The sequence below is a fragment of the Cynocephalus volans genome, chromosome 3 (assembly GCF_027409185.1).
Source record: "Cynocephalus volans isolate mCynVol1 chromosome 3, mCynVol1.pri, whole genome shotgun sequence".
Lineage (NCBI taxonomy): Eukaryota > Metazoa > Chordata > Mammalia > Dermoptera > Cynocephalidae > Cynocephalus > Cynocephalus volans.
The window spans coordinates 92,321,256-92,338,445 of NC_084462.1; the positions used below are offsets into that span (position 1 = coordinate 92,321,256).

A 17,190-nucleotide genomic window follows, 5' to 3' on the forward strand; every position below is an offset into this window, starting at 1 on the left:
ACTCCCTCCGCGGTTCTCTGGCAGGGCTGGGGGTGTGGGGCGTCCCGACCAGTTTTGGGAGGGCTAGGAAGTACGGGCGGGCCGACTGTCACTCCACCACACCCTGGACTCCGGCCCCGGTAAACTTCCTGTTACTGGGAGGCAGATACCATCTCTGCGACCACCAGTTTGGAAAAAAGCCTAACGAATTTCTGGTTGGGAATAGTGTGGTAGGAGAGTTCCCAGGTCTGCTTGAACCTGCCGGAGAGCAGGCTGCAGGCGGGCACTAGACTCGGTTTATACCGGGGGGATACAAAGGTGAACAAGACCCGAGAAAGATCTACACAGTGCTACAAAGGCACCCAGAGAGACTGGTCGTCTGTGCCTAGCAGAAACCTGGTAGACTTCCTGGGCGAGGCGGTGCTGAGCAGGGTCTTGAAGGCCCAGCTGATAGACGAGGGGTGCAGAAGACACGCCCCAACCCAGCACAGTGTGCACAGAGGGGGGAGACGTGCGGCCAGGGAGGCGGAGACTCGACAGAAACCACACACCCGGTGGGGTCGCCACTGCACGATCTAACAGCCTGGGCCAGAGCACACTGAACGGGGAGAAGTCCTGTACAGAAAGTGAAAGCTCAACAGAGATCACACACCCTGTGGTACGTGATCCACCAGCCCAGCAGAGTACAAGCTGACCAGAAAGGTGGATCCCCGGAGAAGCCCAAGACCCGAGGCAACCACACACACAAGACACTAGAGGCCAACTGAGCAGTCGCGGCGGGAGCCATACCAAATTGGCAACCACAGCAACATCCTAGTTAGTCATTAGTCTTAAACCGGTGGACTGTGAAACCCCCTGCCACAATGAATAAACACCAAAAAAAAGACACCAGAAATACAAAAAATCAAGAAAGTACACCACCAAAAGTTAATAAATCTCATACTCTAGATCCTATAGAACAAGAAGCCCTTGAAATAACTGATAAGGAATTTCGAGTGATAATTCTAAGGAAACTGAATGAGATACAAGAAAACTCAGCTAGACATCATGATGAAATGAGGAAAAGTATACAGGATCTGAAAGAGGAAATATACAAGGAAATCAATGTCCTGAAAAAAAATGTAGCAGAACTTGCTGAACTGAAGAAGTTATTCAGCGAAATAAAAAACACAACGGAGAGTTTAACCAGCAGGCTTGTCGAAGTTGAAGAGAGAACCTCTGAACTTGAAGATGGGCTGTTTGAAATAACACAAGCAGACAAAAAGAAAGAAAAAAGAATCAAGGACATGGAAGAAAATCTGAGAGAGATATCAGACAACCTCAAGCGCTCAAATATCCGAGTCATGGGTATTCCAGAAGGGGAGGAAAATGGAGATTCCATTGAAAACATATTCAACAAAATAGTGGCAGAAAACTTCCCAGGTATAGGAAAAATCACAGATCTTCAGATCCAGGAAGCTCAACGATCTCCAAACGTATTCAACCCAAAAAGGCCTTCTCCAAGACATGTCATAGTCAAATTGGCAAAACTCAGAGACAAAGAGAGAATCTTAAAAGCTGCAAGAGAGAAGCGTCAAATCACCTATAAGGGAGCCCCAATCAGGTTAACATCAGACTTTTCATCACAAACCCTAAAAGCTAGAAAGGAATGGGATGATATTTTCAAAATACTAAAAGACAAAGATTGCCAGCCAAGAATACTCTACCCTGCAAGGCTATCCTTCCGAAATGAGGGGCAAATAGTATATTTCTCAGACAAACAAAAACTGCGGGAGTTCACTACCACAAGACCACCCTTACAAGAAATCCTCAAGGGAGTACTGGGTTTGGTTCCTGAAAAATAACTACCACTGCCATAAAAACCTAAGAAAAATCTAAACCCGTTAGTACAATAAAAATGGCATTCATGAAGAGAAAACAAGCTAACAAAAACACTATCTACAACCTAAGGAACCAACAAACAAAGAAACCAAACAGTAAATCAGAAAGCAAGGAACAAAAGACACCTAAGACAACCAAACAACCAATAAAATGCTAAGAATAAATCAACACCTTTCAATAACAACTCTTAATGTTAAAGGCTTAAATTCCCCAATTAAAAGACACAGACTGGCTGACTGGATCAAAAAGCAGGACCCAACTATATGCTGCCTACAAGAGACCCACCTCACCCATAAAGATTCACACAGACTAAGAGTAAAAGGATGGAAAAAGATTTACCATGCAAACAGAAAAGAAAAACGAGCTGGAGTGGCTATTCTTATATCTGACAAAATAGACTTTAAACTAAAAACCATAAAAAGAGACAATGAGGGACACTACTTAATGATAAAAGGACTGATCCATCAAGAAGACATAACAATCATAAATATGTACGCACCCAATGTTGGAGCAGCCAGATTTATAAAACAAACTCTATTAGACCTAAAGAAGGAAATAGACACTAATACCATAATAGCAGGGGACCTGAACACTCCACTGTCAATATTAGACAGATCATCTAGGCAAAGAATCAGTAGAGAAACACAAGATCTAAACAAGACTCTAGACCAATTGGAATTGGCAGATATCTACAGAACATTCCACCCAACAACCTCAGAATATTCATTCTTCTCATCAGCACATGGATCATTCTCCAAGATAGATCACATATTAGGTCACAAATCAAGTCTCAATAAATTCAAAAAAATTGGAATTATCCCATGTATCTTCTCAGACCACAATGGATTAAAACTAGAAATTAATAACAAACAAAACTCTGGAAACTATACAAACACATGGAAATTAAACAGCATTCTACTTAATGACATATGGGTCCAAGAAGAAATCAAGCAGGAAATCAAAAAGTTTATTGAAACTAATGAAAACAATGATACATCATACCAAAACCTGTGGGATACTGCAAAAGCAGTATTGAGGGGAAAATTTATTGCATTAAATGCTCACTTCAGAAGAATGGAAAGATGGCAAGTGAACAACCTAACACTTCACCTTAAAGAACTAGAAAAACAAGAACAATCCAATCCTAAAGTTAGCAGACGGAAAGAAATCATTAAGATCAGAGCAGAACTGAATGAAATTGAAAACCAAAAAACAATTCAAAAGATCAACGAATCAAAAAGTTGGTTTTTTGAAAAGATAAATAAAATTGACAAACCATTAGCATGGCTAACAAAAAAAAGAAGAGAGAAGACTCAAATAACAAAAATTAGAAATGAAAAAGGCGATATTACAACTGATTCATCTGAAATACAAGGAATCATTCGAGACTACTATAAACAACTATACGCCAACAAATTTGAAAATCTGGAGGAAATGGATAAATTTCTGGACACACACAAGCTCCCAAAACTGAACCGTGAAGACGTAGAAAATTTGAACAGACCAATAACAATAAAGGAGATTGAAGCTGTTATCAGAAGGCTCCCAACAAAGAAAAGCCCAGGACCAGATGGATTCACAGCAGAATTTTACCAAACATTCAAAGAGGAATTGACACCGATTCTTTACAAACTATTCCAAAAGATTGAAACGGACGCAAATCTCCCAAACTCATTCTATGAAGCAAACATCATCCTGATACCAAAACCAGGTAAAGATATAACCAAAAAAGAAAACTACAGGCCGATATCCTTGATGAATATAGATGCAAAAATCCTCACTAAAATACTAGCAAACAGAATACAGCAACACATACGAAAAATTATTCATCACGATCAAGTGGGATTCATCCCAGGGATGCAAGGTTGGTTCAACATACGCAAATCAATAAATGTGATACACCATATTAATAAACTCAAACACAAGGACCATATGATCATCTCTATAGATGCTGAAAAAGCATTTGATAAAGTTCAGCACTCATTCATGACAAAGACCCTCTATAAGTTAGGTATAGAGGGAAAGTATCTCAACATAATTAAAGCCATATATGCCAAACCCACTGCCAATATCATCCTGAATGGGGAAAAGCTGAAAGCTTTTCCTTTAAGAACAGGCACTAGACAAGGATGCCCACTCTCACCACTCCTATTCAACATAGTGTTGGAAGTACTAGCCAGAGCAATCAGAGAAGAGAAGGAAATAAAGGGCATCCAGATTGGAAAAGATGAAGTCAAACTGTCCCTGTTTGCAGATGACATGATCCTATATATCGAACAGCCTAAAACCTCTACAAAAAAACTGTTGGAATTGATAAATGATTTCAGCACAGTAGCAGGATACAAAATCAACACACAAAAATCAGTAGCATTTCTTTTCTCCAATAGTGAACATGCAGAAGGAGAAATCAAGAAAGCCTGCCCATTTACAATAGCCACCAAAAAAATAAAATACTTAGGAATTGAGTTAACCAAGGAGGTGAAAAATCTCTATAATGAGAACTACAAACCACTGCTGAGAGAAATTAGAGAGGATACAAGAAGATGGAAAGATATCCCATGCTCTTGGATTGGAAGAATCAACATAGTGAAAATGTCCATACTACCCAAAGTGATATACAAATTCAATGCAATCCCCATCAAAATTCCAAAGACATTTTTCTCAGAAATGGAAAAAACTATTCAGACATTTATATGGAACAATAAAAGACCACGAATAGCCAAAGCAATGCTCAGCAAAAAAAATAAAGCTGGAGGCATAACACTACCTGACTTTAAGCTATACTACAAAGCTATAATAACCAAAACAGTATGGTACTGGCATAAAAACAGACACACTGACCAATGGAATAGAATAGAGAATCCAGAAATCAACCCACACACTTACTGCCATCTGATCTTTGACAAAGGCACCAAGCCTATTCACTGGGGAAGGGACTGCCTCTTCAGCAAGTGGTGCTGGGATAACTGGATATCGATATGCAGGAGAATGAAACTAGATCCATACCTCTCACCGTATACTAAAATCAACTCAAAATGGATTAAGGATTTAAATATACACCCTGAGACAATAAAACTTCTTAAAGAAAACATAGGGGAAACACTTCAGGAAATAGGACTGGGCACAGACTTCATGAATACGACCCCAAAAGCACGGGCAACCAAAGGAAAAATAAACAAATGGGATTATATCAAACTAAAAAGCTTCTGCACAGCAAAAGAAACAATTAAAAGAGTTAAAAGACAACCAACAGAGTGGGAGAAAATATTTGCAAAATATACATCTGACAAAGGATTAATATCCAGAATATATAAGGAACTCAAACAACTTTACAAGAAGAAAACAAGCAACCCAATTAAAAAATGGGCAAAAGAGCTAAGTAGGCATTTCTCTAAGGAAGATATACAAATGGCCAACAGACATATGAAAAAATGCTCAACATCACTCAGCATCCGGGAAATGCAAATCAAAACCACATTGAGATACCATCTAACCCCGGTTAGGATGGCTAAAATCCAAAAGACTATGAATGATAAATGCTGGCGAGGCTGCGGAGAAAAAGGAACTCTCATACATTGTTGGTGGGTCTGCAAAATGGTGCAGCCTCTATGGAAAATGGTATGGAGGTTCCTTAAACAATTGCAAATAGATCTACCATACGACCCAGCCATCCCACTGTTGGGAATATACCCAGAGGAATGGAAATCATCAAGTCGAAGGTATACCTGTTCCCCAATGTTCATCGCAGCACTCTTTACAATAGCCAAGAGTTGGAACCAGCCCAAATGCCCATCATCAGATGAGTGGATACGGAAAATGTGGTACATCTACACAATGGAATACTACTCAGCTATAAAAACGAATGAAATACTGCCATTTGCAACAACATGGATGGACCTTGAGAGAATTATATTAAGTGAAACAAGTCAGGCACAGAAAGAGAAATACCACATGTTCTCACTTATTGGTGGGAGCTAAAAATTAATATATAAATTCACACACACACATACACACACACACACACACAAACGGGGGGGGGGAAGAAGATATAACAACCACAATTATTTGAAGTTGATACAACAAACAAACAGAAAGGACATTGTTGGGGGGGAGGGGGGGAGGGAGAAGGGAGGGAGGTTTTGGTGATGGGGAGCATTAATCAGCTACAATGTATATCGACAAAATAAAATTAAAAAAAAAATAAATAAAAAAAAATAAAAATAAAAAAATAAAAATAAAAAATAAAAAATAAAAAAATAAAAAAAATAAAAAATAAAAAAAAAAAAATGATGACCCTGAACTGGGTCAGTAGATACTAGATAAGCCGGGGATATGCTGTGACACCAGAAAGTAAGCAGTGCTCAAAAACACGGTGGTGGCATGTCACAGAACACAGGAACCAGCTGGAAGGGGCTCCTACTGACCAAATCTAGAACAATTTGAGCACCAAAATAAGAACAGTAATGAATGATAGGCCATTGGGGAAAAGTAGGAACTCATGAGTTCATACCAATAATTAATTAAGAGAGAAGAAAAGCCTCTTGCTGATGGAATGCCAAAAGCCTACTGGTAAATGCGGAGGGAATGCAACCACCATAGTAAAGATTAGATTAGGCAAGAATCATCAAGGGATGCTAAGTCTAGGGGGAGACTTTAATGAGTAGGGTGTTAACATGGTCTTAGAGTGTCTCTCCACAAACTTATTAGTAGCATGGGGTGAAAGGAATTGTAATTATTCGATGGAAAAGTTGGACTGTATCTTGGCTGGTGATCAAAATTAGCATCATCTATTAAGGGTGGATGAACCACCCAGTGTGCTTGCAAATGTGATATCCTAGAAAGATATAATGTTGCCTATGCAATGCTCCAGTCTAAAAAGCAGAGACTGAAACTAATCACAAGAAAACATAGACATACCCAAAATGTGGAGCATTGTATTTAAAAAAAAAAAAAAAAAAAAAAAAAGGTGGTGGGAGGAGAACTGTATTATTCCAAAATGTCAGTGTCATAGAAGACAGAGAAAAACTATGGAAATGTCCCAGATTAAAAGAGACTAAAGACATCACAATCAACTGCAATACCTGTCTGTAGCTTGTAATGGAGAGAGAAAAATACTGTAAACGCTATTGGGTCAACCAACAAAATTGGAATACAAATCGTAGATTAAAATATTGCAACTGTGCTAAATTTACTGAATTAATAATTATACTTTGGTTATGTAATAGAATACTATCTTAAGAAATTTACACTAAAGTATTTAGGAGTAGAGGGACATGATGTATGTTGTATGTAACTTACTTTTGGGAAATTATCCATAAATAGATAGATAGGGATCAAAGATAAAGCTTAAAAAAATGGGATAACATTCTATAAGTGAATCTAGGTAAAGACTATATAGAATTCTCTTCATACTACTTTTATTTTTATAAGTTCTATAAGTATGAGATTGTTTTCAGATAAAAGTTTTTTAAAATTATGACCCCTGGGCTATCTGTAACATTTTTTGAATGATATTCAATACTTTAAGGAAAGATGTGTGCAATACATTTTAGAAAGAGCTTGAGCTAAAAAGCTTAACATTTGAAGCTTTAATGTTTAGAAAACTAAATTTGGTTCACTTCAAAATTCTTTTTTACGGAACCCTTCCTTCCTCAAAAAATGCTGAATGAATAAAACGTAACTGTGTAATTCTCTCTCATTGCTCACAGCTCTTGCCAGAATAGTGTAAACAAAAATTCTTCCATGCATGCTTCTTCAGATGCCTTTACATCTTGTTCTTAATCCTCATAATGCCTTTACAAAAGAACTATTCCCACTTCTCAGAAGAAGAAGCCGGGACACATAAAGGCCAAGCCCATACAACAAAGGCTAGATCTTTCCAAGATGGGCGGCAGCTCTGCCAGAGCCTTCAAGAATTAAGTGCTTGCTTTTATGCACAGGTGAAAGACGTTTAGAGACAGCCTCTTCCACAGGTGAAAGACATCCCTGTTATTCCTGCTGCTTTCAGCTCACAAGCAGAGCTGTTCCTTACATGCCATGGATTCTGCATTTGAGGAAGTCCTTCTTTTAATTCTAGGAAATAACCAAAGTTGTGGAATATTTTTGGCTACTTCAAATGAATTAGTGCCAGGAAGAGTAGAGAAAGGAATGGGACAAAAATTGACTTGGCACCAGTAGATAAACTCTCCTCACCTCCCACGGACACAGCATTTTATGTCTTTCTCTTCTCCACCCATTTCGGTCCACCTTCTCGCCCTCTCACTGCCCTAAGATGCTCATTCTAACCAGCCTTCCCCAGCACACAATGGTGGCAGACAGGGAGCGGGGAGCGGTGGGGTCGCCTGCACCCACCGCACAGTTCAGCAGATGATGCTTCAGGCCGATGGCTTAACCTCTCCACTCACTGAAATCACTTGGGTCTCTCCAGGTTTGTCCAGGTTCTCAAAAACAGCCTCTTGTTTATCAGCTCGAACTTCAATGAGGTTTTGCTTGTAGTTCACAGTGATGTTCCTCTCCTGGATAATTTTCTGCAAGGCATCTGCATACTTCTTAACCCCAAAAATTGTTCCAAGAGACGTGTTGAAAATAATATTGGCCTTGGATCGCTTCCCTGTCTGAAAAAAAGAAAAGAAGAAAAATAACCAACAGCAAAGCATTAATCCAACCACATTTTTTTTTTTTCAAACCTAGACAAGAATTAAAACCCTCAGAAGAGACTTCACCAGCTCTCTCCATCACTGTACCCAGGGAGAAGATGTGTGGACCAATCCACCGCCTCCTTATTTTCTGCCCATGACACAGCAACCAAGTGCACGGCTAAGTTGGGGGTTGAGGTGGGCACTGTTCAGCTGAAGGATAGAAGTGAAGGTCAAGTCCGGGTGAAGATAGAATAGAGCCAAATCGTTAATTCATATATTCACGTATTCATTCATCCATAAATATTTCAGGAAGTCCTAGAGTTGGCCAGGTACTGTTCTAGGTGCTGAGGGAACAGCAGTGAACAAAACAAAGTTCCTGTCCCCCTGGTATTGTTCATATGTTTCAGAGAGGTCACTATTCTCCCAAATGCCTACGATCTTTTGGCACCTGAAAGAGTAATTCCTTCTCTAGCATGCAAGACTTGGGAGAAAAGTATTATGCAAAGGGAATTTCCAGGACTGAAGAAACAGCTGGTCTCTTACTCTTTTCCTTTGTTCAGGTCCTTTAGGACCTGCTCACCTGGATCTCCCCATTTGAAGAAGTTAGGACAGTGAGAACCTCAAAAGGCTGTGCCAACCCCTTATGACCCAGAATGAACATTCTTAGCACCTGTCAGGTTACAGCAATAGCTACACTAATTGTCTGGCTAGGCAATTATACTGTTAAAGCAATTCACAACTAAAGCGAAAACGTTTCATTATTTTAGTTATACTGTTTCCATTTGTATTGTCAGGGCTAGGGCTCAGACCCTTCAAACCCATTGTACAAACTGAGTCACAGACCCTTCACATGCCAGGCTGGGTCACCAGAGCCTTCATATGCAGGTCCACAAGCTAGGTAATTGGGAAAGATCCCGGGAGCCACTGGCAGATGTCACAAGCTCAGTCCTCAGCAGTAGCAGCAGCAGTAGCAGCAGTGGCCTCTCAGCAGCAGTAGCAGCCTCCCTGTGGGCCCCAGGAGGGGGGAAGGGGGGGGAAGGGAAGGGAAAAGGGAGGGGGAGGGGAGGCCCTGTGGATCAGAGCCACTTGTCCTTTATACTTAAGTCCATAAACCAGGACATCTGGGTGCACATGCACGATTACATTAGACAATAACCAAGGAACACCTGGGTGCACGTGCATATTTACATCAAATGCTCAGCAAGATTCTGAACATCTGAGGGGCCCTGACCATTTTTCCTGTATTTTCCCTACAGCATCAGAAACAATTACTGGAATTGTGCCTAATTTCCCACGCCACAGGGTTGTTGCAGTTTACAGAATTCAGGTGAAGGCTTTTTGCCCAGTGCCAGGTTCCAAGCACACAGTCAACAAATCTTCAGTCCCATCTTCCCCACTCCTTCTCCCATCTGTCCCTTCAGAGTCACATCCTGCTTGGAATCCTGCCACTTCTCAAGTCCAACCGTGCTTTGGTAAACCAAAGGTCACATCTCAGACAAATGCGGGGAGGGAGGGAACAGCTTCCCTCACAACCTCGTGCTGGGTACACTTGAGCTGCGGCCACCGGCTCTTACACAGAGGGTGTTTGGAGAATGCTGAGAAGGCCCCCTCCCCCCGCCAAACTGCCCAAATACCTCTTTCCACTAAGTTCTATGTGAACAATTTTTTGACTTTAAAATTGTCGTTTTGCCTATTATATTTGCAAAATTGTGTATCAAGAGCCAGGAAATATTCATAACTTTGAACTTGAGTGGAAACTGTTGATAGCATTATGTATAAAAATGAACAATTTGCAACTAACTGTCTAACTGTATGGAAATATTCAAATGATCTCTAACCTATGTTCCCGGTAGACTTTTATATACATATGAAAAAGAATGCTACAAAGACTATTTAATAACATATAATATGACTAAATTTGTACATATAGTGTGATTATAGCCATTTTTTTATAATTATATAGGAAAAAAAAACTGGAAGAGTATGTCAGATTGGTGACAGCAGCTTTGTTATAGCAATTGAATTATGAGTGACTTCCTCCTTTTTTCTATTTTATAAGCTTCCATCAAATTATATAATGATTTTGTAATAAAAACTTAGAAATAAAAAGGTTTCATGATAGAGATAAAAAGAGATTTTTGGCAATCACTGAATTAGTCCCCCTCCTCTCTAACCCTGGAAAGGAAGCATACCTTTCTGAAATAGGCTTCTGATAGATACATGATCTTCTGGGGGGCTCCAGCACACTTCACCGGAGTATTTGGGAAGGTAAAGATGGCATTGCCCTCCTTGAAGTCCTGCAGAGCTTTCCACGTCTTCTCCACGGTCCTAACTGAATAATTGGACCCTATTTTGGGATAAGCAAAACCTTCAGGTAGGCCTTTAATCTGCAACAAAGCACAAAAAGAAATTCTTTAAATAAAAAGTGCAAATGTCTTTACGGTCCTTGATTTTGCCATTTCTATGACTTTTTAAATCCCCCAGTACTGTTATTACCCCCCAGTAGGCAGACACACACAGAGAGCAGGCAGGTGAGGGAGGGTTCTAAGACCAGAGCTGTGGTGGCTGAGGTCACTGTCAAACTGCAGAATGGGCTCAGCCAGGGGAACCCCTCTAACTCCCTGGCCTTGGGGCTGTGGTTTCAATATAACTGTTCCCACTGTCAGAGGGAGAGCAAGAAGCCAGCCATTCTTCCTTTTAGGAGAACCAGTTGCCTTACTGGGAAGAAGGATGACAGGCAGGACGGAGAGCCATTCACACTGTCAATACAGCAAACTTATATTACCCTTTATCAGGCGGCACCAGACCGAACTCTTGGGAAAGGCGGTAAAGTCAGGTAATGAAAAGCAAGGACTTTATACTCCCACATGCCTGATTTGAGAACTAGCATTTCCACTTACTAGCGCTGTGACCCTCAATAAATTGCCTAACATTTCTAAGCCAGTGGGTCTCAAAGTGCAGTCCCCAGACCAGCAGCACCAGTACCACCTGGGAACTTGCTAGGAATGAAATTATCAGGCCCCAACCTAGACCTACTGGATCAGAAACGGTGGGGCGGGCCCAGCAATCCGTGTTTAAGAGGACCTGCAGGTGATTCTGACTCACATTGAGGTTTGAGAAGTGTATGCTCATCATCTGTAAAAGAGTATCTGCTTTGTAGGGTTGCTGGCAGGAGTAAATGAGACCATGCATGTAAAAGGATTAGAAAAATGACCGATGCACATGGTAAGTGCCCCATAAATGTTAGTTTATTACTGCCAATGAGATTAGCTAGGTACTTAAGATTCATAGAGTGCAATGAAGACGTCACAGGCTGAGTTAGAGACTTATGCCCCAGTGCTTAGTAGGAGGAGGCTCAATTTTAACCATCAAGACACAGTCGTCAAGGTGGGCTGATCCTTCAGAGCCTCCCCAGGCCAGTCTTGATAGTCACTGTAGACACCTACCTATCCCTCAGGTCTTAAGGGAACAGTGCTAAGATCTCCTCATCAGTGGCCTGGGCTCATTATTTATCCATACTTGATGTTAAGAGTGACTAACTTTGTTAGGGATCACGTCTACTACAGTTTAGATAGTAGTAATATTAGCAATCAATAATAATTATCATTATTATAAAATAACCTCGTTTTAATGCTTTGAAAGTTTCACATCTATGCTAACATTGGATATTCACTATACACCTCTGAGGGTGGTAGGAAAATATTATTAGCCCATAGAACAGATGAGAAAACTGAAGCAGAGCAAGGTCAAGAGATCTGCCCAGAACCTCACAGAACTAGATACTGAGGCCTCTGACCTCCTACCTAGGGCTCTTCCTGCAGTACTGCCATTCCTCCTGTTTCCCAAAGCAAAACTCACTACTCAAGAGAGAAACGTCTGATCTCTTGTCACCTTCATTATTTGTCTTTGGTCTGAAGAAGCCACTGTTAAGGGAAAAGGTGCCATAAAGTGGTCATGAAGACCTCATCACACAGGGTGATTTGTGACCCCTTGTCCAATCAAAGTTGCTTCCCTGGGAACTCTGGAGCAGAGAAAGTCAGAGAAGGAGACTGTGGCTACGTGGTAGCAGGTTGTGCGCTGGGGAGGGACCAGCGAGCAGGATGCCACGCTGCAGAGGACCTCTAAAGCTGGCGTGAGAAAGAGGCAGAGATAGGCACACAGAGAGGGGCAGGCCCAACAGAACCCAGATTGCAGATCCAGTCCTGCCAGAAGCCCACCTACATTCCTGCCCTAGAGTTCCAGAAACATCTCAGTATTTTCATCAAATGACCCCCTCTTTTTGTTTACACTAACCTGGGTAGTTTTCTAGTATCTGCAGTCAAAGAATGCCAAGTAGCATAGTAGCCATGGTTAAGTTACTTACATTCTCTTAGCCTCGGTTTCCTCATCTGAGTGGAGACAAAAATACCTCCTTCATAAGTAGTTGTGAAGAATCAATATGAGATTCCTAGCATGATTCCCAGTACATAGTAGAGACTCCATAATAATAGCTACTTTTGAATATTGTTGTTTCTTAGTGGCTGCAAGAGAGTGTTAAGAACCCTCAGCACTAGTCTTCTTCAGTCTCACCTAGCATTGGGGCCTGCTGGGAGACAATACCATGGAGATGTGCTGTCTTTGCTAAGTCAACACTGTGGAGGCTTTTTTTGAGAGGCATGAACCTCCCAAAAGTAGTTGCAATTGGCACCTTCCTGCATATAGCCTACTCCATACTTGGCTGTCATTATATGAGACTCATAACCCATGGCACCAAGACCCAAAATCATCTCATGACAGTTACACTGATTCATGGCTGCCCTGAATCTTCACCCACACCTCCCAAGACATTTTCACTACCCTTACCCTATACATGTCATGATTCAGATTTTTTATGCAGAAACACAATTCAAAGACCCTTACTGGCCAACTCAGATGAGGCCCTTGCCCAGATCACATTCCTGCAGCTTGTGACCTGGTTAGCACTATGTTTTATGTGCTCCAACTATTTATCCACAGTCCCCAACAAGCTTCTGGAAATCATAGTACTAACTGACTTACTCCATTATGTTTTACAAAAATAAATTTGAATCTTATAACTGTCAGATAGCATCTGACTCCCTAACTCACTGTAAAGGGAGATCTAAGGAACTTCTAGGGTGGCATTTATATTGTGTCAGTCACTTTATACCAAAAACCTAGCCTCTACACAACAAAACCCAGATGTCCTTCCAGAGTCTGATAACTAATTGCTAGTGTTCTACCCCAGAAGTCTGCTTAAGAATTCTCAATCTAAATCTTACTTCCAAAGGAAATTTTAATCTTCAATATAGCCAACTCAGTCCCACAAAGAAAAGCAGTTTTCTTATGAGTGTGGAAAAGGCTGCTGTTTTGCAAGGATTACCATTAGAGTATGCACATGCTAAACTCTGATTAAAGCTTAAAGCTAGAATATATTGTTACCATTGACAGAATCTTAGAGAAGACTCTTTCTTAAAGCCATAAAAGGACTACTGAGAAGTAAAACTAGGAGAGAATTTCTTAGAACCTCTTTCTTGTAAAAATGAATATAAAGCAACTAAATGCAGTGTTTGAACTTGGCATAAACAGGCCAGTATAACAGAAACAGTTTAAAACAGTACCTTCTCATAGTCCAGCTGGATTCCGAGAGCAACAATAAGGTATTTGTAGGAGATCTGCAAAACAAAAAGATGTTATTGTTATTATAGAGCAGGACCCAAAAGGCAGCAGCCCACGGGCTGACTCAGGCCCCCGATGCCTGCGGTCAGCACTATGTTTCCATTTTGTCATGAGAATGTCCGCGGGGGCCTGGAGGGTGGTTTTGTCACGTGAATGTCCAGGGGTGGAGGGTGGTGGGCAGGCAGCAGGAGGAACGCACACTCCATTTCGCCACCATGCCCACTGTCCCCCATTGCCTCACACCTCACTGCCTCATTATTGTGTAACATGCTTGGTCCCTGAAAGCTTGGGACTCCTGTATTTCTACTCAATGGAGAACGATCATAGAGAGGCCACATTTATTTGTGCCGTGCTTGTGTTAACACTTTTTCATATTGAGGGGTGGAGCATGTCTTCCTAATCTTAAAAGACAATCAAGTTTCTTTAAAATCTATGAGGTAATGTGTGAATCCCAAACAAACCTGACCTGTCATATGGATTAGATCAATGTCATAATTGGGAAACTGCACTTTGAGGGTTATTGTAAAGGATGTGATACAGTATACTTAATCTTAGTTAATCGTCTGTATGGGATGAAAAAGTCCTCTCTTCATATATGGGTATTTTGATTATTCACACTGAATACAAAGTATCCGTACATTTTGTGATGGAGGCAGGGGTTTAGGATCAGGAAGAAGACAAGTCAAGGTTATACAGTATATGCAAGAAGGATGTAGAGCACAAGAACTTGCTAGAAAACTGGAGATGGAGAATGATTGCAATGAGACTCAGGAGCCCAGAGAGGAGCAACAGGTGGTGGTTACCACGATCCCATACTAAATGCAGAAGCAGAGCCAGCAAGCTGAGCAAATCACAGCTGGAGAAAGAAGACTCCAAGACTTCAGAGTGTGTGACTCCATCGGGGGAGCCAAGGGGAGCAAGTTGATGAAGATGTCCTGCCCTAGAGTCCAGGAGACTCAGCTCCAAAGTCACCTCCACAGTAGGGCCTTCCTCTGACTCAGTGACTCTCCATGGGCCCCTCCCAGAACTCCCTCAGCGCAATGTGCATGACTCTTTATAGCACATGTTATATTGGAGTCATGTCCTCCCCACTACATGGAACACTCCTAGAGGATAAAGGTTATGTCTTACTCTTTATATTCCTGGAATGTAGCACAGTCACTAAAGTGAGGAACTCAGTGTTTGTTGGATGGATAGATGGGTAGATGGATGGATGATTTCAGTTGCTTGTGAAAAATACAATTTATCAATTGGATAGATAATATACGCATCTTCATCTGTAAGCTTTGCTTATTCATTGAGAGCTGGTACCTTGAAATTTCTTGTTCTGTAGGAAAGAAGGCCCATTAAATGACTGAGTGAACCATGTTGAGTCATGGGGGCATGTGAGGTAAGACGTAGCATGGGGTCTGGAGGTGATGATCTACAGGTGAAACACATGAACACTGTCAACAATAACTTTCAGCTTGTGTATGCCTTGATGGTTTTATTAAAGCATAATATAAATTCTAAAGACTACGAACAGACAACCTTAATATTATGGGGAAAAAAATCATTATGGAAGAATAAACTCCAGATAGCAAGAGAACAAAAAGAAAGCCTCAAGTCTTTTGAATGAGTTCAAGTTTGCAGGCCATATGTTCTAAACCCTAAGAAACTGCAAAAACGTATAGACAAGACTTTTGAGCAATTACAGAGAACAGTGCAGACCTCACCAGAAGGCTGAATATGGGCAAGTATTCTCATTTTATACAGGGGGTAGGGGAGGTGAATTCTATCACTGACAACTTAGTAAATAGGCTAATTCCTTGCAAAATCCCAGGCCCATCTACTACGTGGATGTCTCATGGTAATTTAGAAAAAGAAGAGCACCCACATGGGCTCAGAAGACAAGCCTACTTTCAGTCAGCAGTCAAGAACTATGCTGGCACATGGTGGATACTCAATAAATATTTCTTTTTCCTTTTTTTCGAGTATTCTTTTGAAAAATAATAACAGCAATGTTCCTTGAGCATTCACTCTGTGCAACACTGTTCTAAGTACCTTATATGTTTTGATTCATTTAATGCTCACAACAGCCCAGTGAAGTAGATAGATGTTATTATTTCCGTTTTATGTATTTAGAAACTGAGACACAATTTGCTCACAAATATTTACAAAGCACCTTGTATGTGCCAGATATTATGCTAGCTCCTGGGCACATAGAGATGAACAAGAAAGACACAGTTCCTGACCTCCAGAAACTCAGGCTAGTGAGTAAGGCAGGCATTACCAGATAATCACACGAGTAATTACAAATCACAGAATGCCGTGATAGCATACCAAGGGGGAAGTAACCTAGCCTGGTAGGTCAAGGAAGTCTTGCCCATTAAGGTCATCTCTAAGCTAAAGGTGAGTAGGAGTTAGCTAGGTGTAAGGTGTAAGCAGTACGTACAAATGTCCTGGGGTAAGAAGGAAGCTGAGGCATTTGAGGGAATGATAGGCCAGAGCAGGAACAAGAGAGAGAATAGAACCAGGTTAAGTCTGGACAAGCAGCAAGAGCCAGTTCACACCAGGCTTGTGGGACACATTCCAGACAAATAAACCCTGGGTCAAGGAAGAGTCAGAGACACACTGAGTTTGGGTTTCAGCAGTGCCTTCAAGTCAGTCTTTCATCCTGAGAATAAGACAGGAAAGTATAAACTAAGAATGTAATTGTTTCATAACTGGAATAATATTTGCTAAAGAATGTTGATTACTTTATATAATCTAACAAAGCTCTCTAGGGATATGTTACAGAATTAAAACCTTGAACTTAAATGAAGCCATCTGTGAATAACAATTCAGAAAAATTGCTCATTGGGTGACAGAATCATAAATCCAAAAGATCCAGACAGGTTGGGAGGCTGACCAAAAACCAACAAGGTAATAATCTCGCGTGAGATGTTATGTGCTGATTTCCGATACCTGGCTATGGAATACTTTTGCCTAATAAAATCTTGGGAGAAAGTTCCACCAGATTCCACCAACTTTTTCC

General features: G+C 40.9%; 1 protein-coding gene across 1 annotated transcript in view; it reads right to left on the bottom strand.

Annotated features, from left to right (window-relative positions):
* SQOR (sulfide quinone oxidoreductase) overlaps window positions 1-17,190 on the bottom strand; it is a 57,888-nt gene that overhangs the window by 11,327 nt on the left and 29,371 nt on the right. Inside the window, exons 4-6 of the mRNA XM_063091108.1 lie at window positions 14,117-14,170; window positions 10,691-10,885; window positions 8,265-8,474 (exon numbers count right to left, since the gene is read on the bottom strand). Of these exons, the coding sequence (XP_062947178.1) occupies window positions 8,265-8,474; window positions 10,691-10,885; window positions 14,117-14,170 (459 nt within the window). The remainder of the gene's footprint in view (window positions 1-8,264; window positions 8,475-10,690; window positions 10,886-14,116; window positions 14,171-17,190) is intronic.